The following is a 23,259-nucleotide window of genomic DNA, read 5'->3' on the forward strand; positions in this document are numbered from 1 at the left end:
GGTCCATGCCGGGGGCCCGGCTCCGGGCACCGCCGCTTCCCCGGGCTCGGAGGCGTCTCCGGGACCGCGGCTGGAAAACGCGAGACGGAACCAGCCCGGAGCCGCCGGTGCCAGCCCCGGGGGGGTCCCCGGCAGGAGCCCCGCTCCCTGCCCGCTGCGTCCCCGCTTCCGCCCCGCTCCGCCGGTCCCAGCCCCGCCCCGGCCCCGCCTCCGGCGCTGGGGCAGAAGCGGCGATGGCGGCGCGGTGGGGCCCGGCCGTGGGGCCGCTGCTGCTGCTGCTGCTGCCGCCGGTGCTGCCGGTGCCGCCGCCGGTGCGGGCGGGCGCGGGGGACGCGCGGCAGGAACAAGCGGTGCGGGCGCTGGCGCGGCGGCTGCTGGGCCCGCGCGCCGCCGCCGTGGCGCTGTCGGTGGACGCGGCGCTGGCGGAGGACGGGACCGGCACCGACACCTACCGGTTGCGCTCCCCGCCCGGCGCCGCCGTGGCCGTGGCCGTCACGGGCTCCAGCGGCGTGGCTGCGGCCGCCGGCCTCTACCGGTACCTGCGCGACTTCTGCGGCTGCCACGTCTCGTGGTCCGGGGCGCAGCTCCGCCTGCCCGACCCCCTCCCGCGGCTGCGGGCCGAGATCCGCGCCGCCGCCCCCGGCAGGTAACGGGGCCCCAGCGCGGCGAGGCCGGGCGCTGCTCACGCCTCGTTTCCCCGGGACAAGGCGCCCCTTATGTAACGGGAACGGGGCCGGGAACGGGGAGGGGGGGCCCATCCGTAGCCTCCCGCCCGTTCCCCAGGTACCGGTACTACCAGAACGTCTGCACCCAGAGCTACTCCTTTGCGTGGTGGGACTGGGCGCGCTGGGAGCGCGAGATCGACTGGATGGCGCTCAGCGGCATCAACCTGGCACTGGCCTTCGTGGGGCAGGAGGCGACCTGGCAGCGGGTTGAGTATCCCAGGGCCGGGCAGGGCCGTGGGGCGGCCGTGGGGCAGCCGTGGGGCCGGCTGAGCCTCTGCTGCCCGCACAGGTTTACCGCTCGCTGGGTCTGAACCAGACGGAGATCGACGCGTACTTCACGGGGCCGGCATTCCTGGCCTGGAACCGCATGGGGAACCTCCATGGATGGGCAGGGCCGCTGCCGCCCGCCTGGCACCTCAAACAGCGCTACCTGCAGGTACCGGCGGCACCGCGCGAGCCCTGGCCCTGGTCCTGCACATCCACACCTTGGAGCCTCGGGGCCACCATCCTCTTCCCCAGGCTCCGGTACGGCCCCAGGCCCGTCGCGGGGAGGTTGGGGCTCCCCTGCCCCCTGCTCCCTCTCTTCTTCTCTCTCCCAGTACCGGATCGTGGAGAGGATGCGCTCGCTGGGGATGCTCACGGTGCTGCCGGCCTTCGCGGGCCACGTGCCCCAGGGGGTTCTGCGGTAGGTGCAGCCCCACGTGCTCACAGACCCCGCAGGGCAGATCAGCTCCGGTCCTGCCTTCATCCCTTGGGATGCACAGGGTGCTCCCAGGGCCAACACAGCTCCTGGCCTTCGTGCCCGTGCTGGGTTCCCTATGAAGCTGCCCCGTGGTGCTCTTGTCCTGCTCTTGATCCCTTCTTTGCCCTTGGCACAGGGTTTTCCCACGTGTGAACGCCACTCGCCTCGGGGGATGGAGCCACTTTGACTGCACCTACTCGTGTACCTACCTGCTGGACCCGCAGGACCCCATGTTCCAGGTGATCGGGACCCTCTTCCTGAAGGAGCTGATCACGGAGTTTGGCACAGACCACATCTACAGCGCCGACACCTTCAACGAGATGACCCCGCTCTCCTCCGACCCTGCTTATCTCTCGAGGGTCAGCAACGCCGTTTTCAGGTCCATGACGGGAGGTGGGTCACCGGGGGCTTGAGGTAGGGACAGCGGGAGGGTGGCTGCAGGCCCCACACGTGCTTGGCAGAGCCGCTGGTGCCAGACCCTTGGCATCGCTCTGAGAGGTTGCTCGGTGGCTCTTGGGGTCCTGCCTGGAGGGGACCTCACCCTGCACCTTCGTCCCCAGCTGACCCCGAGGCGCTGTGGCTGATGCAGGGCTGGCTCTTCCAGCACCAGCCCGAGTTCTGGCAGCCGGCGCAGGTGCGGGCGCTGCTGCACGGCGTGCCCCTCGGCAGGATGATCGTTCTTGACCTCTTCGCCGAGTCCAAGCCTGTCTACCAATGGACAGAGTCCTTCTACGGGCAGCCCTTCATCTGGTGCATGCTGCACAACTTTGGGGGCAACCATGGCCTCTTCGGCACCGTGGAGGCCATCAACCGCGGCCCCTTCGCAGCCCGACGCTTCCCAAACTCCACCATGGTGGGCACTGGAGTGGTGCCGGAGGGCATCGAGCAGAACGACATGGTGTACGAGCTGATGAATGAGCTGGGCTGGCGCCACGAGCCCCTGGACCTGCCCCGCTGGGTCTCCCGCTATGCCGAGCGCCGCTACGGTGCCACCAACGCCGCCGCAGCCAGCGCCTGGCGCCTGCTGCTCCGCAGCGTCTACAACTGCACCGGCGTCTGCGTGAACCACAACCGCAGCCCGCTCGTGCGCCGCCCGTCGCTGCACATGGACACGGAGCTGTGGTACAACGGCAGCGACGTGTACGAGGCCTGGCGCCTGCTGCTGAGCGCCGGCGCGGAGCTGGGCTCCAGCCCCGCCTTCCGCTATGACCTGGTGGACGTGACGCGCCAGGCGGCTCAGCAGCTCGTCAGCGGCTTCTACCAGAGCATCCGCGGCGCCTTCCAGAGCCATGCGCTGCCCGAGCTGCTGACGGCCGGCGGCGTCCTGCTCTATGACCTGCTGCCGGAGCTCGACAGCCTCCTCTGCAGCCACAGCCTCTTCCTGCTGGGCCGCTGGCTGGAGAGCGCCCGCGCTGTGGCCACCAGCGACCGGGAGGCTGAGCAGTACGAGCTGAACGCCCGGAACCAGCTGACACTGTGGGGACCCAGCGGGAACATCCTGGACTACGCCAACAAGCAGCTGGGGGGGCTGGTGCTGGATTACTATGGTGTGCGCTGGAGCCTCTTCGTGTCTGCGCTGGTGGAGAGCCTCAACTCGGGCACCCCCTTCCACCAGGACCAGTTCAACCAGGCCGTGTTCCAGGTGGAGAGAGGCTTCGTGTACAACCAGAAGCGGTACCCAGCCGTGCCGGCCGGCGACACGCTGGAGATCTCCAGGAAGCTCTTCCTCAAGTACTACCCCAGCGCCCGGGCTGGGAGGCTGTGACTTGGACAGAGCCCCCCCGGGTCCTCCCTCCCCTGGACCCCTGCTTCCTGCACAGGGGGGGCTGGTGGCCGGATCAGGAGCAGGCTCTGCCGCAGGGACCCCTCCTGCGTTGTGCTCAGTGCTCAGCCCTGAGCAGCAGCCCCAGGGAAAGGGGGGATCCGGCCCCTCACTGCCACTGTGGGCTTTGTCCCCCCTGGGCCCAGTGCTCCGTGCTCCATGGACCCCAGGGCCTGCGGGGACCCCCCTCACTTTGTGCCTTTTGCATTGAAAGAGACTTTGAGGAGGTTTCTGCTGGGCCGCGCTCCCCAGGACGGATTCCAAGGCCTCCTGCCCTGCCCGGGGAGCAATTAAATCCTGGCGGCTGAGTGCTTTGTTCCTCCCATGTGTGTCCATCCCCTCTCCCCAGCGGAACCTGGGCAAAGCGGGCGGCAGAGGAGCAGGCTCAGCGCTGTCAGCTGGGGAGCCTGGCACAGCCCAGCCCGGCACAGCCAGGGCCAACCCCGGGGCTGCGGCTCCCCCCTGGCCTCCTCCCGCGGGGGGTCCTGGCTCCATCGCTGCAGCTGCACAGCATCAAGGCGCAGGGAGGTGGGCGGAGGGGCCTTGAGATAAGGCGTCAGACACAACACCGGGGGGGGCCCCCCCGCCAGCCCTCTTAAACAGTGCGGCCGCTGCAGCCGGCACCGCGGGGCCATGGAGAGAACCAGGGTGCTGATCACGGGCTGCTCCTCAGGCATCGGCCTGGGCCTGGCCGCGCGCCTGGCAGCCGATGGCGGCTTCAAAGGTAAAGGGGTGATGCTGCCCCAGGGAGGAGCGGATGGACCACGGGGGGCTCCCAGGCTGGGCCAAGGGCAGCCGATGCTCGGGGTGGGCTGTGGCCGGCACCAATGGCACCGTGGCCGTGCTCTCTCCCGCAGTGTACGCCACAATGCGCGACCTGGCCAAGGGCGAGCGGCTGCTGCAGCGCCTTGGGGGCCGCTGCCCCGACACGCTGGAGGTGCTGCAGCTCGATGTGACCGACCCGCGGTCGCTGGAAGCCGCCGCACGCCGGGTGCAGGGGCAGGCGCTGGATGTACTGGGTACGGCTCTTCCCAGGGGTCCTCGGGGAGGGCAGCAGGACCCTCCCCAGGGCAGGTGCCAAATGATGGGAGGTGCCGGCGGTCCTGGGGCTGGGATGTGTTCAATGAGGCAGGGGTGTGGGAGCTGGGTTTAGGGGTGCCAAGGGCTTCTGGCACCTTGAGGGGTCTGCAGTGCTGGCTCACTCGTGCTGTGCCCTGCAGTCTGCAACGCTGGGGTGGGACTGATGGGCCCCCTGGAGACCTGCTCGGACCAGGACATGAAGAACGTGTTTGATGTGAACCTCTTCGGGGCCATCCGCACCATCCAGGCGTTCCTGCCCGCCATGAAGCGCCGCAGGGCCGGGCGCATCATCGTCTCCAGCAGCATCGGGGGGCTGCAAGGTGGGACCCCCGGCACCCTGCGACCCGGGGAACCGCAGGGAAGGGCCCCCGGTGCTCAGGCTGCGGCTGTGCCCCAGGGCTGCCCTTCAACTCCGTGTACTGCGCCAGCAAGTTCGCGGTGGAGGGGCTGTGCGAGAGCCTGGCCATCGTCCTGCGGCCCTTCAACATCCAGTGAGTGCCGCGGGGGCTGCACTCCTGCCGCCAGGCACCGCGATGGAGGGGGCCAGGGCAGCTCATGCGCTCAGCTCCCTCCCGCAGCCTGACGCTGGTGGAGTGCGGCCCCGTGAACACGAGCTTCCTGAGCAACCTGCAGCGCCCGGACCCGGAGGGCAGCGAACTGCAGGGCCTGGACGCCGAGACGCGAGGTCTCTACCGCCGGTACCTGCGGCACTGCCAGGGGCTCTTCGGCGCCGAGGCGCAGGAGGTGGAGGAGGTCCTGCAGGTCAGGCGGGCTGCGGGGCCCCGGGGCGGGTCCGTGTCGTGGGGCCGTGGCTCTGACCCCTCTGCGGTGCAGGTGTTCCTGGAGGCCATGGGCAGCCCCTGTCCCCCCCTGCGCTGCGCCACCACCCAGCTCCTGGCGCCGCTCGCACGGCTCCGCCTGACCGACGGCTCCGCGTACGTCCAGGCCATGCACGACTTCGTGTTCGGCCGCGGCGAGGCCGGCGGGGACCAGCCCTGACCGGGACCCCGGGGCAGCCGTTCTGCGGCGCGCACCCGCGGCCCCGGGCCGGGGGCTCGGGTCCCACCATGTCACAAATAAAACCCCTCGCACCGCACGCTCCCGGCTCTGTCCCTTTCGCCGAGCCCGGGGGCTCCGCAGGGCCGGGTCTCTCTGTCCCCTCCCTCGGCGGGCGGAGCCCGGCTCCGCCGCTCGCCTCTCACCGGGGCTCCCTCGCGAGAGGCGGGGCCCGGGGCGGTCCCGCGGCGCGTTCCGGGTCGCGGGTGCTCGCGGCTTCCGGGGGGGCGATGTCGCCGTTCGGGTCGGGGCTGTTGGTGCTGACGGCTCCGCTGGGAGCGCTGCCCCGGCGGGCGGCGGCGGCGCTGGCGGCGGCCGCGGGGCTGGTGTCGGGGCCGCTGTACGTGCACCTGCAGCCGGGGCTGCGCCTCGCCGCGGCCCCGCTGCCGCGCCCCGCGGCCCCGCCGCCCGCCGGCCCCGCGCTGCTGCGGGCTCTGGCCGCGCTGTACGCGGCGGCGGCGCGGCGCGGGATGGACCTGCGCGTCCTGCTGGGCCCCGGCCGCCGCCTGGCCCGGCCGCCCCGCGTCCTGCTGCTGCCCGCCAACGAGGCGCCGGGGCCGCCGGGGCCGGTGCAGCTCGGGCTGCAGAACTTGGCCGCCGCTGCCTACGGCTGCGCCCCGGACCTGCCCGCGCTGCTGCTGGGGGACGCCGCGGGGGACCTCGATGGAGACCCCGAGGAAGACCCCGAGTGCGACCCCGACGCTGCGCTTCCCAACTTCTCCGGCGTGGTGGTCGGCGGCACCTTCGACCGCCTCCACGGCGCCCACCGCCTCCTGCTCAGTACTTGCTGCCTTCTGGCCCGGGACCGGCTCCTGGCCGGGGTGGCCGACGGTGACCTGCTCCGCCGTGAGTCCCGGGGCGGCGGCACCGTGCTGGGACGGGGGGAGCTGAGGGCAGCGGCTCTGCTGCTGGTGTGAGGCCAGGGGGTTGATCAGAGACGGGCCGGAGCTCCGTGGTGCCCGGGCTCCAAGCAGCCGGGTGGTGCCGCCCGGGGCAGGGTGACAGTAGGGATACAGCGTTATGTCCATAGCAGCGAGCGAGGCATCAGGGGCTGCCTCCCAAAGCCACGGGCGGGTTTTGTCTCCATCTCCCGGTCTGATGCTTCCCATCACTGCTCTGGGACCTGCCCGGTGTTAAACATTCTCCCTTGTTCTCTGTGCTCCCGGTGCCCGCAGACAAGGTCCTGATGGAGCTGATCGAGCCGTACGAGCTGCGGGTGGCAAAGCTGCGCGAGTTCCTGGAGGACGTGAAGCCGTCGCTGCGCTACGACATCGTGCGGCTCATCGACCCCTACGGCCCCAGCGTCACCGACCCCGACCTGCAGTGCTTGGTGGTCAGCCAGGAGACCCGCCGGGGCGGGGAGGCCGTGAACAAGCAGAGACTTGAGAATGTAAATGCCTGTGGGCTGGCCCTGCCCGTTGCCCTGGTGTGCCCTGGGCTCAAGAGCAGGATGCCCATGCACGTGACTGCTGGCATCCGGTCACATAGAGCTGCCTTCCCCTCTGCTGCTGGGAATGTGCCCCCCGGGGACGGAGCTGCCTCGTGGGGACACCGGGGGCAGCCGCAGCCGTGTTTGTGCTGCTCCATTGAGGCCTGGAGCCCCGTCCCCTCGCGGTGTCCCCACTGCTGACAGCCCTCGGGGCTCTCCTCTCGCAGGGGCTCCCCGCGCTGGCTCTCTATGAGATCCTGCTGATGCAGGACCCCGACCACAGTGAGAACGAGGAGGAGAAGATCAGCTCCTCCAGCCTGCGGCACCGGCTGCTGGGGACGCTGCTGCGGCCCCCACGGGTGAGGCGGTCTCGGGGAGCTGCGGGGAACCGTGTGCCCGGGAGGAGGGGGCAGCCCCAGGCCCTGCTGCAGGGGATGTGTTCTGGAGGACCCGCTGCCCACGCTCTGCAGTGCCAGCACCTTCCGTGCCCGTTTCCAGGCCGGGTGTGTGGGATCCTTCTCCAGCAAAGCCGCGTCCTCCGTGTGCTGGCAATAGGTTTCCTTCTCCCCGTAGCAAGACCCTGCCCTGCCTTCACGCCCGTACGTGATCGGCCTGACCGGAGGAACCGGGAGTGGGAAAACATCCATCGCCAGGCTCCTGGGGTGCCTGGGAGCGTTCCTCATCGATGCTGACAAGCTGGGCCACGCTGTCTGTGTCCCTGGTGGCCCTGCCTACAAGCAGGTGGTGGCAACCTTTGGTGCAGGTAGAGCCACTGAAAGCTGAAAGAAGGGAGGGATGCGCCATTATCCCAGGGAGCCGTCCTGGCCTGGGGGTTCTGGGCTCTGTAGCTCATTCAGTGATAGCTGGGCTTGAGCAGGACAGACCACTGCTTCTCCTAAGTCTTGCACGCCCCATGGCAGAGCTACTGCAGGCAGTGCAGAAGCTGAGCCGGGCTGCGGCTCATCTGGGGAAAGCTATTCCCTGTCTTTCTGGAGTAAGCTGCCAGGTCAGGTCCCGCAGCTCCTTTCTAGGTCCCTGTCACTGTGCCCTAGGCTGGCCACGGGGAGGAGTTGGGTTCATTCCTTCCAAGCCTGTTCTGCTTCTGTCTTGCAGAAATCCTGTGTGAAGATGGGACAATCAACAGGAAAGTCCTTGGGGCCAAAGTGTTTGGAAACGAGGTAGGAGCAGCACAGGCACAGTCAGTGTTTGATCTCCATCCCTGATGTATGCGGAGCCGGTGCTCCCAGAGGTTTGGGCCAAGTCGTGGTCCTTTCTAGGAGCGGCTGAAGAGTCTCACAGACATCGTGTGGCCCGAGATAGCCCGCATGGTGAAGGAGCAGATCAGGGAGGCAGAGGCTCAAGGTAACCGAACACAGAGCAGGGAGCTGGGTGCACATCAGGACACAGCACCCTGCGGAGCGGCTGCTTTGGGCAGCACCGGGAGTGTTCTCCATGCTCAGACCCCTCCCTGCTGGGCAGCTCACTGGAGCTTTTCACTAGCACATCTCTGAGCAAACCCCTGCCTCCGCTGGGCCAGGCTCAAGGACCTGCGGGACTGTGGAGAGGAGCAGCCCCGTTGTCCTGCTGAGGACATGTCCTCATCTCATAGGAAAGGCCGTGTGCGTGCTGGACGCTGCCGTGCTGCTGGAGGCTGGCTGGCAGGACATGGTCCATGAGGTGTGGACCGCCATCATCCCGGAGGACGAGGTGGGAGATGCCCCTTGGCCTGGCTCTTGCTGCCGGGGCCGGTCCTCGGCTTCCCATCAGAGCGCCTGAGGTTCCCGTGGTCCCGCCAGGCCGTGCGGCGCGTGATGGAGCGGGACGGGCTGAGCGAGGAGGCAGCTCGGAGCCGGCTGCGGAGCCAGATGAGCAACGGGCAGCGCGTGGAGCAGGCGCAGGTCGTGCTCTGCACGCTCTGGGAGCCGGACGTCACCCGCAAGCAGGTGAGCCCCGGGCTGGTGCCTCGGGGGGAGACGGTAACCGGGGGTGCTTCTGCCCCTGGGCACGGCCATGAGGGTGTATGGGGGTGCTCGCCGTGCCCCCGGGCTGCCCGTGGCTCTGAGGTGGGTGTTCTGGTGACAGGTGGAGAAGGCCTGGCAGCTCCTGCAGCAGCGCCTGGCCCATGTGCACAGCCCGTGATGGTTCCGCTCCTCCTGCCCGGGCCCTGGATCCCGCACCGGAGGGGCCCGTCCTGGCACCACCGGCGAGGAGCGCACCCCCCGCCCCATCCCGCCCCGCGGGGAGCTCCTGCCGGCCCCTGCGCGGGGACGCGGCGGCTCCGGGGGCCGAGGCCGCGCCGGTGCCGGCCCCGTTCCACAGTAAAGGAGGAGGCCGCTCCCTGCGCGGTGCCTGTCCCATGCGTGTGTATGGGGGGCGCGGTACCAGTGCGGGCGCCCCCTGGCGGTCCGGCGGAACGGGGCGGACTGCGTTTCCCGTTGGCTCTCGCGGCGGTCACATGAGCGGGGCGGGCGGAAGATGGCGGAGCCGCCCTGCGCCGCGGCTGAGGACGCGTGGGGGAAGGTGGGAGCGGGGCCGGGATCAGGAGCGGGGCTGGGACCGGGCGGGGCGGGCGCGGGGCCGGGGGCTCCGTTAGGTGCGCGCAGGGTCGGGGGTGAGGGACCGGGTGAGCGCGAGGGTCAGGGCCAAAGGTGACCGCGCACGGGACCGGGCGGGAGGTGCTCCCGGCACCGGGGGGGGTCCGGGCCGCGCTTCCTGCCCCAGCCCCGCTCACGTCTCCGCTCCCGCCGGCCCCGCGCAAGGTGGACGCAGCGTACGGCGACAATGGCCTGGACTCGGGTACGTGCTCGGCCCCGGCCCGGGTCCCTGTCCCCTCGTCCCTGTTCGTGCCCCCGGGTGTCCCCCTTACTGTGAGCCGTCCCCTGCAGCGCTCTTCATGGAGAACGCCCGGAAAAGCAGCATCGTGTCACGGGCCAACAGCATCGGCTCCACCAGCGCCTCCTCTGTCCCCAACACAGGTGGGGTTTGCTCCCCGTGAGCACGGGTCTGTCTGCTCCCTGCAGTGCCCAGCACGGAGCAGGGGGTCCCGCTGCTTCCCTGTGCCAAAGGGAGCTGTGGGGAACCGCACCAGGGCATCCAACGGGTTCGGTTTCGATGCCTTCCCAAGGGAGCTGCAGGCATCTTCCTCCTGCCCGGCTCTACGAGGGAAGGGCAGGGGTTGGCCGGGTCCCTTGGGGTGTCTGTCTGTGGCCTGGTGCAGAACCCAGCTCAGCTCCATCGCCCTCCCCCGGGTTCTCTCCATGCAGACGATGAGGACAGCGATTACCACCAGGAGCCCTACAAGGAGTCGTACAAGGACCGGCGCAGGCGGGCGCACACGCAGGCAGAGCAGAAGAGGCGAGATGCCATCAAGGTACCCGAGAGCCCTGCAGCACCCTCCTGCCCTCAGCACCTTCCCCTTGGCTTTCCTGCTGGATCAACCCTCCCCGGGCTCTGGCTGCCTGTGTGGTGGGAGCTGGGGTTTGATGCCTTTTGAAGCAACCCCTTTCACTGCTGCACCCCAAACGCATGTGCTGCGCCTCTGCTTCCCCACAGAAAGGCTACGATGACCTCCAGGCCATCGTTCCCACCTGCGAGCAGCAGGATTTCTCCATAGGCTCCCAGAAGCTGAGCAAGGCCATTGTTCTCCAGAAAAGTGAGTCTTGAGGGTGGGAAGAGGGAAGGGGGTGCCATGAACCCCCCAAAACCACCTCGCTAGAGCCGTGCAGCGTAGGGGTTCAGCACACTGGGACCTTCTGGTGTGATGATGCTCTGGGAGAGCCCAGTGCTGGTCACCTCCACCCAGCTCCTGAGGAGGACCAGGGCAGAGGGAGCTCTGTGGGATGCTTGGGTGCATTCTGAAATCCTCACTCTGTGTTTTCACGCTCAGCCATTGACTACATCCAGTTCCTGCACAAGGAAAAGAAGAAGCAAGAGGAGGAACTTTCCACCCTCAGGAAGGACGTGATGGCCTTGAAGATCATGAAAGTGTAAGGGAAGAGCTGTCGGGTGCTGCCCTCCTCTTCCTGCCCCAGCCTTGCCAGACTCTGTGCCTGCAGCCCCAACCCCTCCCTGCCTGCTGCTGCCACGGCTTCTCCTCCAGCAGCCCTTAGTGTGGGTGTCCTGGGCCAGTGGTGGGGTTGTGTGAAGGTGACCCCGAGTTCCTGGTGCTGCAGCTTCCCAGTGTTGGTTCCCTGCAGGGTCTCATTCCCCTGTCCCTGCGGGGACCTCTGCTGCTGACCACGGGGCACTTGCTTTGTTCCAGGAACTACGAGCAGATTGTGAAGGCTCATCAGGACAACCCCAACGAGGGGAAGAACCAGGTCTCCGATGAGGTGAAGTTCAATGTGTTCCAAGGCATTATGGATTCCCTCTTCCAGTCCTTTAACGCTTCCATCTCGGTGACAAGTTTCCAGGAGCTCTCGGCATGCGTCTTCAGCTGGATTGAGGAGCACTGCAAGCCCCAGGTGAGCGCTGGAGGGGCTGCGGGTGCCAGCCCTGGGGCTGTTCCTCTATTGGAAGACCTGACCTTGTCTCATGTCTCCCCCTGCCCCAGACGCTGCAGGACATCGTGATCGGGGTCCTGCACCAGCTCAAGAGTCAGCTCTACTGACCTCCTGCAGCGCCCCGGCCCCGGGGCTGCCACCACCCGCCCAGGGGCCGCGGTGATGGGCACCAGCAGGGGCTGGGCCGCCCCCTCCACCTGCTTTTAAAGCTTCTCTGGATTATTTATTAACTACAAACCCAACCCGAGCACAGTCGAGATCACTGAATAGTTGTAGGGACTTAGCCAAAGGGGGGTAAGTGTGGGTGGAGCAGAGGTGCCCCCCCCACCCCGTATCTACCCCCAGGTTCCAGCTCAGGCAGTTGTGGTGGGGTTTGCCTGGGCTACCAGTGCAGCAGCTCTGGCCCCTCAGGCCTCTGCCACAACCCCTGTGCTGCCAGGGACTGGGGAAGGAGGCAAGAACACATGTGAAAAGCTGTGGGTTTCTGTTAAAGAAGCTGCTCCCCTACCTGGGGCTTTCTTGTGCCCCTCTGAAGCAGCCGCTATGGGGCAGGGTTTGGAAGTTGTGGAGTTGCTTCTGGCTTCTTTCTGGTTTTGATGCGGCCATACTCAACAGGAAGGCAGGTGAGCAGGTGAAGGCAGTCGCTCACTGCTACTCCTTTCATCCACACACACAAACAGCCTGGATTTGCTTTGATGAATCAGTGCAAACAAACACCCTGAAGTGTTCCCAGCATCACTTTGCAGCCAGATTCTGACACTCGTGAACCTGCCCCATGGCACTGGGGTCAGGGGGGTCATGGCTTTGGCCACCCAAAGGCCTCGTGTTGAGGAGCAGCTGCTGGTGGGGGTTGGTCAAATGGGGGCTCTTCCAGTGGGGTCTGTGATCATGGTGTGCTCCCACTCAGCGTGGTGGGTGTTTATTGCACACAGGGTGACTCAGCTCCATGGTTTCAATGCATGGGAATGGTTCAGTTACAGCTTCTACCCCAGCAGTGGTGCAGAATCGGGGTTGGGGGTGGTTTCGATACAGAATCATTCTTCAACCCCTGCCTTTGGGTCAATGCAACACAAGGGCAGCCCGCAGGCCAAGCCCTGCAGTGCTGCTCATCACCCCCGGCACAGGCTTGGCCCTGGGCAGATGCTGCTGGGTGTGGAAGCAAACTCGGGGTGCACAGGTCAGGGTTGGGGCTCTGGGGCATGGCCAGGAGCCCTGGATTTGCTCCTGCTGCAGGAGGAGGCCGTGGATTTCACAGAGCTCACCCGTGAAATCACCTATTTTTTCTATTGTGAAAAGTAATTAATTAAACTTTGCTGAATGTTTTAATGTTTTTTCTGGGTTTCTTTCTGTTGCTGAGTGCTCAGGGTTGCGCCCATCCCACCTCTGCCTTCCACACCCCTCAGGGCTGCTGCAGCCCAGAACCCAAACCCTGCCCGACACCCTCTGAACAGAGAGAGGCCACCACAACCTGAACCCAAATCCTGGTGTTTAATGGAGCCTGTGCTCATGTGGAGCTCTGCAGACACCAGCTCCTTCACCCTCCCAAGGCCCCCCTGGACCACCAGGGCCCTGCTGTGAAGCACTGTGAACCACAACATCTGTAAATGTGCAGGATGAGCCCAAGCCCTGCAAGAAGAGGACAAAAACCAACCCAAGAGCTGAGTTCCAGCACCGGCTCCTTCTCCTGGAGCAAAGGCTCCTCAGTGCCTCACACAGCCGCTGGCAGCACGACGTTGTGCTCCTCGTCCGTCTCTATCCCGACCTCCTCCTGCCGGAGCACAGTGGGCTCAGCACCGTGGAGCTCAGCACAGCGCCGGCCCCGCAGAGCCCAGATTTGGGACTTACAAAGAATTGCTTCTTGCTTTTGGGGTACCCCTCCAGGATGGCGTCCAGCAGCTCAGTCGCCTGCAGGGACAGGGGTGACCTGAGCCATTGCAGCAGGTGACAGGGGCTGGTTGTTCCCAAGGGCAGGCAGAGCTCTGCAGGGCCCTTGTCCTTGGGCATCATGGTACCCCAACGCCAAGCACAGCATTGTCTGCTCCACAGCTACAGTCTCAGCACTGCAGCAGTGGGAAGGGGCTCAGCTCAAGCTGGGGCTGCTCCCCAAGCTGCCCAGCACACCCCGCCCCACCTCCCTGCCCGGGCATCCATGGCACTCAGTGTCACAACAGGACCATCACCACCCCCCTGCTTGGTGGCACAACCATTACCATTCGCTTCCTGCGTCGCCACTCTCTGCAGTACAGCTTCTGCTCACTGCAAACCTGCAGGCACCAAGACAAAAGTGAGACCCAGCCTGGCAGAAGCCACCCCACGAACGTGCTGTAAGTGCTCGGTGCCAAGGACCTGCCTAGGTCCCAACCAGGGGTTATTTAACAGCCCAAGTGGCTCACAAGGGCCCTGCAGGGACATGGAGCTCCCTGTGAACCAGCTCACCCCAGACAGGGGCAGAGCATAGAACCAGAGAAACAACTGGGTTGGAAAAGACCTTTAAGCTCATGAAGTCCAACCTCTACCCCAGCAATGCCAAGGCCACCCCTAACCCATGGCACTGAGGCCTCGTCTCCAGGGTGTGTGAACACTTGCAGGGACGGTGCCTGCAGCCCTGCCCTGGGCAGCCTGTTCCAATGCCTGAGCACCCTCTGGGGCAGGAATTGTTCCTCAGCTCCATCTAAACCTGCCCTGGTGCAGCTTGAGGCCGTTTCCTCTTGTCCCATCCCTTGTTCCTTGGTAGCAGAGCCCAGCCTCTCCTGGCTCCATCCTCCTGTCAGGCAGTTGTAGGGAGCGATCAGGTCCCCCCTGAGCCTTCTCTTCTCCACACTGAACCCCCCAGGTCCCTCAGCCCTTCCCCATCACACTGTGCTCCAGGCCCTGCACCAGCTCCGGTGCCCTTCTCTGGACCCACTCCAGCCCCTCAATGCCTCTCTTGTAGGGAGGGGCCTAGAACTGAACACAGGATTCGAGGTGCAGCCTCACCAGTGCCCAGTGCAGGGGGGTTGCAGTGATCATTGCCCTGGCCCTGTTGGCTATGCTATTTCTGATACAGGCCAGGATGCTGTTGGCTTTTTGGTTGCCTGGGCAAGATTAAGTGACCAAGGTATGTGAGGAAGAGGCAGCTCAGCTGCTGCCTGAAGGTGCCCTGAGGGTCTGGAGTGCGCTTGGCCCCAGCAGCTCTTCACCTTCTCTTTTTCTTCCGGAGTGACGTGGTTCGTGGCCGACTTCATCCTCTCCAGCTTCTCTGTGTAACTCTCACAGTCCTTCCTCAACTCCTTGATCTCTTTGGCCATCTCAGAGGTTGTCATGGAGCTGCTCAGGTCCTTCAGCTCTGGAAGGGAGGTACCGGTCAGCCCATGCCCCCGAGCTGCTGCCGGTACCGGGGAGGGGCTGCCCGGGCGCACTCACCCGCCTCCATCTGCCGGCAGCTCTGCTGCAGCGCCTGCACCTGGCCGGAGAGGGCGGCGATCTGCGCGTCCAGGCCGCGGAGCTCGGCATCGCTGGCGGCCGGGAGCTGCTCCTGCGGGGAGGCGGCGGCTCAGCGCGGCGGGGGCACGGGGGCAGCGCCCTGGGCCGGGGCTCACCTGGTCGGCGAAGTAGATCTTCTGCTTCCCGTAGGCCTTCTCCCGGATGCGGCCCTGCTGCGCCAGCTGCTCCAGCGCCTTCACCACGGCCTGCGGGACCCCGCGCAGTCAGCCAGGCCCTGCGCCCGGCCCGGCCCTGCCCGCGCTCCCCGGCCCGGCCCCGCTCACCGCCTTGCCGAGCCCGTGCTCCCGCTGCAGGTTGCTGAAGACGTCCTGGGCGCTATAGGGCCGGTTCTGCTCCCGCAGGTACCGCAGCAGCACTGCGGCGGCGCCTCCTGCGGGACACCGCGCCCGTCACCGCGGCCGCCCGGGCCCGGCTCACAGCGAGGCCCCGGCCATCACTCACCGCCCGCCCCGGCGCCATCGCGGCCTTTGCTCATCCTCCCTCTCCGCTCTTCCCGCTCCTCTCCCGGCCCGGCGACAATGACGCACTTCCGGCGCACCGCCCAATCCCCGCTAACTAACGAGATAGAGGCGGGCTCTGATTGGCTGGGAGGTGAAGCCGCGCCCCCAGAAGGCGGAGCCGCAGCGCTCCGGTCCCTGCCCCCCGGCTCCCGCAGGGACTCGCACCCGGCGCTCCCCCGCTCCGGCAGCCCCGGTCCCGCATCCGGTGCTCCCGCAGCGGCAGCACCGGGGCTTTCAGACAGACACAGGCAGAGGCGGGGAGGTCCCCAACACGTGCGTTTCGTTCTTAGTGCACAAACGCGACCACAACCGGGTTCTATGGCTTAGGAAAAGCAACGAGAGGGCTCAGCGCGGCTCGGGACCGGGAACGGGTGCAGACAGTCCGTCCCCTGGAGGGTGCTGGTTTGTGTGACCACAACGGGCGCAAAAGCTCCTCCGTCACCGGTGCTGCCGTTGCAGGGGGTGGGAAGCCACGGGCAGCTCCAGCTCGTGTCTCCACCAACCCGGGCAGGGGAGAGCAGGATGGGCACCGAGCAGGCGCCGGAGGAGCACGGGGGGGGTTCAGCAAAGCATCAGTCCATTGTTTTAGGAAAGCAACACAAAGCAGCTGCCACACGAAGACGGTCACTGCAGGACTCTCATCATCACAGGAGGTGTCTTATTGCCATGGTGTCTCTTACAAAACAGCATCACTAGAGCCGGGACAGGAGGGGAGTGCTCATCACGCACACACACGGCCGTGCCCACAGCAGCTTTGTTTCTACCTGGAGCCGGATGTTGCTGCGAGAGAAGACCTGGATTCTGAGCACGTTTTAGGAGCAGGGAATGGCTGTCTTTAAGACAGACCAGCACTAAGTCCCAGACAACAGGTCTGAGGGGAAACCAGCCCCAGAGGATCGGCTTCGAGCCTTCGAGCTTGTCCTGGGCGATGCTGGGCTGAGCCAAGCAGCGGCCTCTAGAGTGACACACACCAGGGTTACGGTCTCAGGTGAGGCAGTTTGGAGCAAGCAGCATCCTGGGTGCAGGCCAGCTCATGGGTGACTGTGGAGCGATCACAGCAACGCCTTTGCTCTATGAATTACCAGTGTAGTTTATTTTAAAATCCAAGTGAGGCTACAGAGTCCCAGGTCACAGTGGTGTTCCCAGGCAGGCCCGGCTGTCACGTCACTCAGACTCACACAGGAGAGCATCTAGACAATTGTGCAAGGCTTTTCCTGCCAGGATTCCCTCCACGACGCACAATAGAAAACCAGAGGGAAGTGCTGGGCTCACCTACTGGCCCCGGGAGCCCGCAGGATCCAGCTGGTTCAGCTCAGACTGATCCAGCAGTTCAAAGTCATCTCCTTCCGCATCAGTGTCCAAGTCCAAGCTGGCCATTCTGAGGTAAGTCTTTGCAGCCCTCTGGGGATTGTCGCTGCGTGAGGGGCCTGGCTGAGGGGCTCCTGCCAGTGCGAGCTGGATCATGCTTCTGGTGACGAAGCCAGCGATGTTGCCAGGCAGGTTCTGTACGGGGGGCAGGCCACTGCCTTCCTCCTGCTCATACGGGAGGTGCAGATCTTCAGTCACTTGTGAGCGGTAAGCCAGGCTCGGGATCCCAATGCTGGTGTCATCTTCATCATCTATGCCAGTTACTTCTGGGTTTATGGAAGGGAAGTCAGGGAGATCCCGAGCAAAAGATTCCTCTGGGTCACTGTGACCATCCAGGTCTGGAAGAGGAGAAAGAGCTTTAAACACACACCAACAGCCTAGAGGCCAGGGCAGCACAGCACATGAAAGCTGGGCCACAGCTCCCCACCAAGGCTCACAGACCAAACCCTCCCCAGTGCCCCCCCTCACACAGGTACTGGGGCTGCTGCTGAGCTCCCAGTTCACACACAAGGAACAAGGATGCGGAACCAGACACCCCCATGCAGACCAAGCTGCACCGTGTCCCTGCAGGCGGGGACTGGCAGAGCTGGATCTGCCTGTGAGAGCAGTTCTAACTGCCCACTAAAGCACCACAGGAATGAAGGAAGCTCCATCCTGAAAAAAACAGGTACTTGCATCTCATCTTAGGCAGCAAGAGAGACATCAAAGAGGCAGACCTCAAGGCCAGAAGGCAATGCATCCTCCCTCTGACCCGTCACACTGGCGCCTGCTCAGCATTCCACACCTTCCAGAAGCTGCCCCATTCCCTCTCACCTTCTGACCCCTCTGTCAAGGGAGTCTGACCCCTCGAAAGGTTGAACATCCCATTCTCTGTGTAGGAAACCTCAGCATCCGAATGCTCTGAGTCGGAGATAGTGAGCTCCTTGGCAACCACGGAGTCATCCAGCTTTCAGAGAGGAGACAACATTGAAAACATCAATACTGGAAAGCTTATTCTGTGCCTCAAGACAAAACACATGATCCAGTGGCCTCCAGTGAAAGCCAACCCTCATGGAGGCTTATTTCACACTTTACAGTCCAGCCTAGGAGACTGTCGTTGGTACAAGCAGCTCTGGACATATCTGAGCAAGACCGCATAAGAAAGACCTTTCTCAAAGGAGAATATCCTCATCTGATCTTCCACAACAACTCAACTACAATGTGCTGGATACGTGCCCACTCACTACATGTCCACACAACACAGTGAGTTTATTGTATTCAGCTGCTGCTGTTACCTTAGGACAAAAGGCAGCAAGTTCCTCCTCACTGTCACTCCCATCATCCACAGCCTCCTGGTTCAGGGATCGGTGACGCACTGCCAGAAACCAGAGTCAAAGCTCAGTGCTGCTGCTGGGACAGGGCTCTGTGCACGACCAGCCTTGTGCCAAGCACAAAACCCCTTAATCCGGTAAGCTTGGACATGACCCAGCACAACATGCTTTGCTCCACAGCACAGCAACATGATCATTTCCAACTTGGGCTGCTGCACATCTTTTGCTGAGATGAACATGTTTGGCAGCTGCCTTGCACTGAACCCTCCCTCTGTTTTCAGTGCAACACAAGATGGAACACAGTTCTGGCAGCTGAGGAACGGAGCAGCTCAGCACCATGAGGAGCTGGCACTGGGAGGTGTCAGCGCTTGCTGGGAGCTGCTGGGAGGCAGAGCTGCTTTGCCTCCTTCCCTGAGGGCACTGGAGTGGCTGCATGCTGCAGCCCCAGCCCACTGCAGGCTCCCCTCATGGGCTGTTTCAGGTACTGAGGATCAGCGTCTGAAGGGTCAGAAACACAGCACAGGAACTTACGTTGCTTCTCCCGCTGCTTTGGTATCATGTAGCCTCGAAAGCTGAACCGCAGCCGCTGCAGAGCTGGCTCCAGCCTCATGTACATGCGCTGCCCCAGTCTGTGGTACACAGCAAGGGGCCACAGCAGGATGAAGAACACTGAGGTAAGTGGGAATGCACATTAGAAGTTTGTCCAGAATGCAAACATCCTGCCCGTTTTGTGATGCAGAGAATGCCACATCTGAAGGGAGGCAATGCGGCAGGAGCTGTCACAACAGTGCAACCACCTCTACCAAGGTAGCAAAATTGACAGACCAACCTCTTAGTGCTCAGGCACGTGGTCACTGAGCACCCAAACATGTTCTCTCTGGACCAGAGACCTGAGAGTCCCAGTCAGGAACCACCACATTCCAGGCAGCATGTATTCTTTTCAATTGTAAAGCCATTCACACAAGCTTTCCTTCTGAGCAGAAGAGCCCCATCCCAGCCATTCAGATCCCACTCATCTCTACCCCTTTTCACTTCTAAGTCTGTACTGGCACAAAGATCTACTTACACAGCAAGTATGAGAGCAAGAGTCCAGGGATATAGCGGCCCAGGACAGCCAGGAAAGTAAAGACTCCACACACTAGAAGGCAAAACTGAAGACAGGGGAGACAGTGAGTTTCCAAAGCAGTGGATTCACTTGGTTCTTGCAGATTCTAAGTCATAATTCTAATGACAGCAAAACCTTCCCAGTGTTCAAGCACCACCTCTGGGACCAGCACAGGCACAGGCAGCATTGCCAAGGCCTCTTGCCTCAGCATATGAAGAGCTTCCCAAAGCTAGGGAGAGCCTTTAGAGAGACAGGAAGCTTGAAGATGAAAAGGACAAGGACAGTTCCAGCATGTTACAAGCTGCTCTTTGCCTAAGCCTCAAAAAGAGAAAAAGGGGAACAAAAAAAAAAAAAAGCAGCTTGAAGCTTGACACCTCTTTCTCACTGTTCAAATCCACTGAGGGAGTTTGACAGACACTGACAGAGCTGGAAACCTACAGAAGGAGCAGCTACATTTCACAACCAGCATGCCAACACTCGCTTCCTCCTCCCTCCTCCCCAACCTGGCTGTTCTGCCTGTGCTTTCCATCCCTCCCCGTCACTCAACAGCATTGGGGGAGACGTGGTAACCTCCCATGTGTGACTGCATTCAGCCAACGCTGGATGCCACCACAAGAGGATCCTGGTGGGCAGCAGAGGCTCCACACCACGTGTTTTATGTGCTGAGGTCTGTACATTCTTACCTTGCCAGGGTTTTGCCTCTTGAAAATGAAGAGATTGCTTAAGAAGTTGGTCCCAGCCACCCATCCTTCAGCCAAATGGTGACAGAGCTCTGGCACTCCGAGCAGCCGAGGGTGGACGTATCCCCAGCTGCAGGAAAGGCAGGAATTCAGGAAGAGAGCTCACTGCGTCGACCAGTGCAGAAATCACTTGTTACAGACACTTGTCTCAATACTTCCTTCTCTCCTCCCACAGTACTGAGCTCTTCAGAGCTTTAGCTGAAGCTCAGCTGTGTTTCAGAACAGTACTTCCAGGGACTGCTCTCCAAGCGCCCCAGTTCTCCCACAGCCAAGGAGCAGCAATTCCAGTCTCTCACTCTTTGGCTCAGGCTACTTTCCATGCTGCTTCAGGGAAAGGGCAGTGCAGAAGCAAATCCATTTGCTTTTTCTGCATTGATTTAATCAACCGCAACCCCCAAGAATTCAGCACGAGGCTTCTACAAGTAGCTTTGGACCTTACTTCATATATTCAATTCCTTTGGAGGCAATGTCTTTGGCAAGTTCTATTAGCGCTTCTTAACTGCTAGTCACAAGTATGGAGGTTAAGGAAGAGCAGTTCCTTCTGTACCTGGGCCTCTTGCAAAAGAAAACAAAGTAAAACCTGTCATTTGGCACCAGCTCAAGTGATTTAATCAGGAGCTGAGCACCCAGCGCAGCACCACAGGGCAGGAAGGTGTTATTAGGAAGGTAACACCCCAACGTTTCTCAAGCCATCATTAATGCTGCAGTCAGATCCCAAGTATGCAGTACCAGCTCCTGGAACAAGCTGTTAAACATTCCCTGTCAAGCCTCAGAAGACTTCATCCTTTCCAAAGGAAAGGCTGGTTTCCTGTTATGGAGGCCCATACAGAAGGAGCTGCTTTTGAGGCAGCACCTCTAACTTAAGGACACAAGGGAAGTTTTACAATGCTAAGAAAGCACTGTCAAGGGCTAGTAGGAAGGCAAAGTGCAATGTAACAGCTTAGGCAAGTCAAATACTTGTCCCAGCTGCTTGACAGGGTCGAGGGCTCCCTTCTCCCCCTTCCTTCCTCACTCAAAGAGCACATGCAGGTGGTAGTGATACAGTATCATCACAGCAAACACCAAGAGCAGAGAAGTCAATTAGTTTCCTACCTCTCATTGTCTAATTCGTCAGGTCTTGCCACTAAAACATTAAGAACAGACACTACATTAGTCGCAAGGAATTTGCCATGAGAACACTTAGGTCTTGGGATTTAAGTAAAGCTTTAATGAGTTGGGGAATACCTGGGAAAGGCATTAACTGTAATTAAGAACCAGAGATGGATCACTCCATAACACACTTTGAATGGGCACATGTGACAGTAGGAGCTGCAAGAGGGTCTCCCTGTTGCTCCTGGGGGTCTGTTAGATGTTGTCTGGAAGGTAATAGCAAAACCCAACCACTTCCATCTCCCCCCTTCCCCTGTGCACATGTGAAGGAAGAGCAGCTGATTACTGCAAGGCGTTAGAAACCAAAGCCTTTGGATACTTTCTCACCCAGACTGAGATTTGAAAAGTTATCCTGACAAATGGAAACCAAGGTTTTGAGGGAGCTGGGCAGACACTTCCTCATAAGCAGGAATGCTTCAGCTACATAGCCTGAGCCAAGCTGCTGCTGGAGCCCGAGGAAAGCTTTAATGTCTTCCCAAGAACTACACAGAACACAGGCTCAAGTAGAAAGCTGGGAGTTGTTCTTGCTCGTTAGTGAGGGACCCACCTCTGGGAGCATGCAAACCACACACACTGCTCAACACCGACCTGTCCATGCAAACCCTGTGCTGGAGGAGTGGTAGTAGTCATGAGTATATTAATATCAAATGATAGCTAGAGCAGCTCTGCTTCCTGAAAGCTCCAGACTAACTTCCTTAACAGCCAGCACAATGCCTCTCCTTTCAAAGAGCTCTCAACAGCGAGGCTGGCCCTCATCTTTGTCCTACACCATGAAGCTGGTTTATGATGGATTCTGAGGAGAAATCCAGATGTTTCCCACAAACACTTCCAAGTTTTTGCTCTTGGACTGAATGATGGGAAAGTGAATCCCTGCTTCAACCCCTGCACTAGTCCATGTACACCTGAAGGTTCAAGCTTAGGACACAAATACCAGTGTGATGAGCATGAAAAGGTCTTTACGTTCCAGCTCCAGGAAGACCACACCTCTTGCTTTTAGACTCACAAAGCACAAGAGCCAGGATTTTAACTATTTAACTCCAGAGCCTGCACCTCAGGCTCAGTTTGCTGCTATCAGCTCAAATATTACAACTTACCTCCAATTTCAGGCCAGATTTTGCTCTTCCACTGATCTACACAAACTACTACTATGAGGGTAAACGCAACCAGGAACAGCAAGCGAAGAGAAGTCAGAGCAAAAAACCTATGGGGAAGAAATGAAGACATGGTACTGACCAGACCTGTGTGACACACACCAGAGCAGTAACACACTCTCACTCACACCAAGGCAGGCACTTGGAACAGTTGTAGCCAGAGCAAAGTAAGCAAGTGGTAATCAGCATCCCCAGCCTGCCCATGGTGTATCAGGCAGCTCCAGGGACCCTTATCTGCTCGGGTCATTCCCAGCTCCCGGCAGAGGCAGCAGAACTGGCGGGTTTTGCTGGTTAGTTTGGAGCTTTAGGATAACAAGGAAGAGACGTGGGGAGAGATAGAGCTGAAGCAGACACCAGCACCTCCAGGCTCCTTTGAGCAGCTGAAGCAGGGCAGGAGCGGGACCTCTAGGGCTGCCTGCTCGGGTCTGGCCCCCGGCCGTGACCTGTCCTCAGCCCGCCCGGGGACCGCCACCCCCAGAAGAAGGGCGGGCAGAGCCCCCGGTCCCCAGGGCCCACCCGATACCCCCCGTCAGGGAAGCGCGATAACACCACCACCACCACCCCCCCCCGCAGCCCGCGGGGCTCCGGCGGCCCCCGCGGTACCGAGCGGCCGCGGGGGAACGGCCCAGGGGCTGTTCCCAGGAGCCTCCGCGGGACGCACCTCCCGACATGGGCACCGCTCCGCGGCCCGGCGCCCCCGCGGAGGAGCGGACCCCGGCGCGCTCGGTTCCCGCCGCCCGGGCCCCGCTCACCAGAAGAGGCCGTGCACCGCCGCCCACCACAGCGCGCTGCGGCCCGGCCGCTCCCACACCAGCGCAGCCTGCACGGCGCTCAGCAGCGGCTCGTAGGGACCGAGGCGGCTCCGCAGCGCCGCACTCAGCGCCTGCACCCGCCGCTGCCGCTCGCCGGGCGCCGCCGCCGCCATCGCTCCCTCACGGCGTCAACATCCGGCCGCCTCACGCGCGCGCACGGTCGCTGGCCGACATGGCGGCGCCCTGCCGCCGCCGGAAGCAATACAACCCTGGGTGCCGCCATTTCGGCGCAGGCGCGGCAGCCGCCGTCTTGCCAGAGCGCATGCGCGTTTCCAGGACTTGGGG

General features: G+C 62.6%; 6 protein-coding genes across 7 annotated transcripts; 4 read left to right on the forward strand and 2 right to left on the reverse strand.

Moving 5' to 3' along the window:
- The first annotated feature begins 138 nt into the window (after positions 1-138).
- NAGLU (N-acetyl-alpha-glucosaminidase) lies at positions 139-3,588 on the forward strand. The gene is made up of 6 exons (XM_080633385.1): positions 139-646; positions 784-931; positions 1,015-1,161; positions 1,325-1,410; positions 1,604-1,860; positions 2,028-3,588. Exons 1-6 carry the CDS (start codon positions 234-236, stop codon positions 3,230-3,232), a joined length of 2,256 nt encoding a protein of 751 aa, XP_080489511.1. The 5' UTR covers positions 139-233; the 3' UTR covers positions 3,233-3,588.
- Positions 3,589-3,776: 188 nt separating this feature from the next.
- On the forward strand, positions 3,777-5,446 carry HSD17B1 (hydroxysteroid 17-beta dehydrogenase 1). The gene is made up of 5 exons (XM_080633410.1): positions 3,777-4,013; positions 4,147-4,308; positions 4,510-4,689; positions 4,767-4,860; positions 4,948-5,446. Exons 1-5 carry the CDS (start codon positions 3,923-3,925, stop codon positions 5,366-5,368), a joined length of 948 nt encoding a protein of 315 aa, XP_080489536.1. The 5' UTR covers positions 3,777-3,922; the 3' UTR covers positions 5,369-5,446.
- Positions 5,447-5,655: 209 nt separating this feature from the next.
- Positions 5,656-9,073, forward strand: COASY (Coenzyme A synthase; the record flags this gene model as incomplete). The annotated part of the gene is made up of 9 exons (XM_080633422.1): positions 5,656-6,271; positions 6,601-6,815; positions 7,082-7,213; positions 7,428-7,617; positions 7,968-8,032; positions 8,132-8,216; positions 8,464-8,561; positions 8,651-8,797; positions 8,937-9,073. The coding sequence occupies 9 exons, from the start codon at positions 5,656-5,658 to the stop codon at positions 8,991-8,993; spliced, it is 1,605 nt and encodes a 534-aa protein (XP_080489548.1). The 3' UTR covers positions 8,994-9,073.
- A 229-nt stretch (positions 9,074-9,302) lies between these two features.
- MLX (MAX dimerization protein MLX) lies at positions 9,303-12,686 on the forward strand. Its single transcript, XM_080633681.1, has 8 exons — positions 9,303-9,374; positions 9,614-9,650; positions 9,740-9,829; positions 10,118-10,224; positions 10,407-10,506; positions 10,741-10,840; positions 11,116-11,317; positions 11,407-12,686. The coding sequence occupies exons 1-8, from the start codon at positions 9,330-9,332 to the stop codon at positions 11,461-11,463; spliced, it is 738 nt and encodes a 245-aa protein (XP_080489807.1). The 5' UTR covers positions 9,303-9,329; the 3' UTR covers positions 11,464-12,686.
- A 144-nt stretch (positions 12,687-12,830) lies between these two features.
- PSMC3IP (PSMC3 interacting protein) lies at positions 12,831-16,262 on the reverse strand. Of its 2 annotated transcripts, XM_080633209.1 has the most exons (8): positions 15,281-16,262; positions 15,103-15,209; positions 14,935-15,024; positions 14,759-14,870; positions 14,536-14,681; positions 13,567-13,620; positions 13,202-13,261; positions 12,831-13,124 (listed from the first exon to the last, which is right to left on the reverse strand). In XM_080633209.1, exons 1-8 carry the CDS (start codon positions 15,312-15,314, stop codon positions 13,065-13,067), a joined length of 663 nt encoding a protein of 220 aa, XP_080489335.1. In that variant the 5' UTR covers positions 15,315-16,262; the 3' UTR covers positions 12,831-13,064. The 2 variants fall into 2 exon arrangements, with proteins under 2 accessions (XP_080489335.1, XP_080489334.1); XM_080633208.1 differs by having other exon boundaries at positions 12,831-13,261.
- Positions 16,263-16,413: 151 nt separating this feature from the next.
- RETREG3 (reticulophagy regulator family member 3) lies at positions 16,414-23,217 on the reverse strand. The gene is made up of 9 exons (XM_080633207.1): positions 22,915-23,217; positions 22,106-22,212; positions 20,955-20,985; positions 19,806-19,932; positions 19,084-19,168; positions 18,549-18,686; positions 17,982-18,061; positions 17,521-17,653; positions 16,414-17,045 (listed from the first exon to the last, which is right to left on the reverse strand). The coding sequence occupies exons 1-9, from the start codon at positions 23,085-23,087 to the stop codon at positions 16,612-16,614; spliced, it is 1,308 nt and encodes a 435-aa protein (XP_080489333.1). The 5' UTR covers positions 23,088-23,217; the 3' UTR covers positions 16,414-16,611.
- Between the last annotated feature and the right edge of the window lie 42 nt (positions 23,218-23,259).

The sequence above is a fragment of the Psittacula echo genome (assembly GCF_963264785.1).
Source record: "Psittacula echo genome assembly, chromosome: 23".
In the NCBI taxonomy this organism is placed as follows: domain Eukaryota; kingdom Metazoa; phylum Chordata; class Aves; order Psittaciformes; family Psittacidae; genus Psittacula; species Psittacula echo.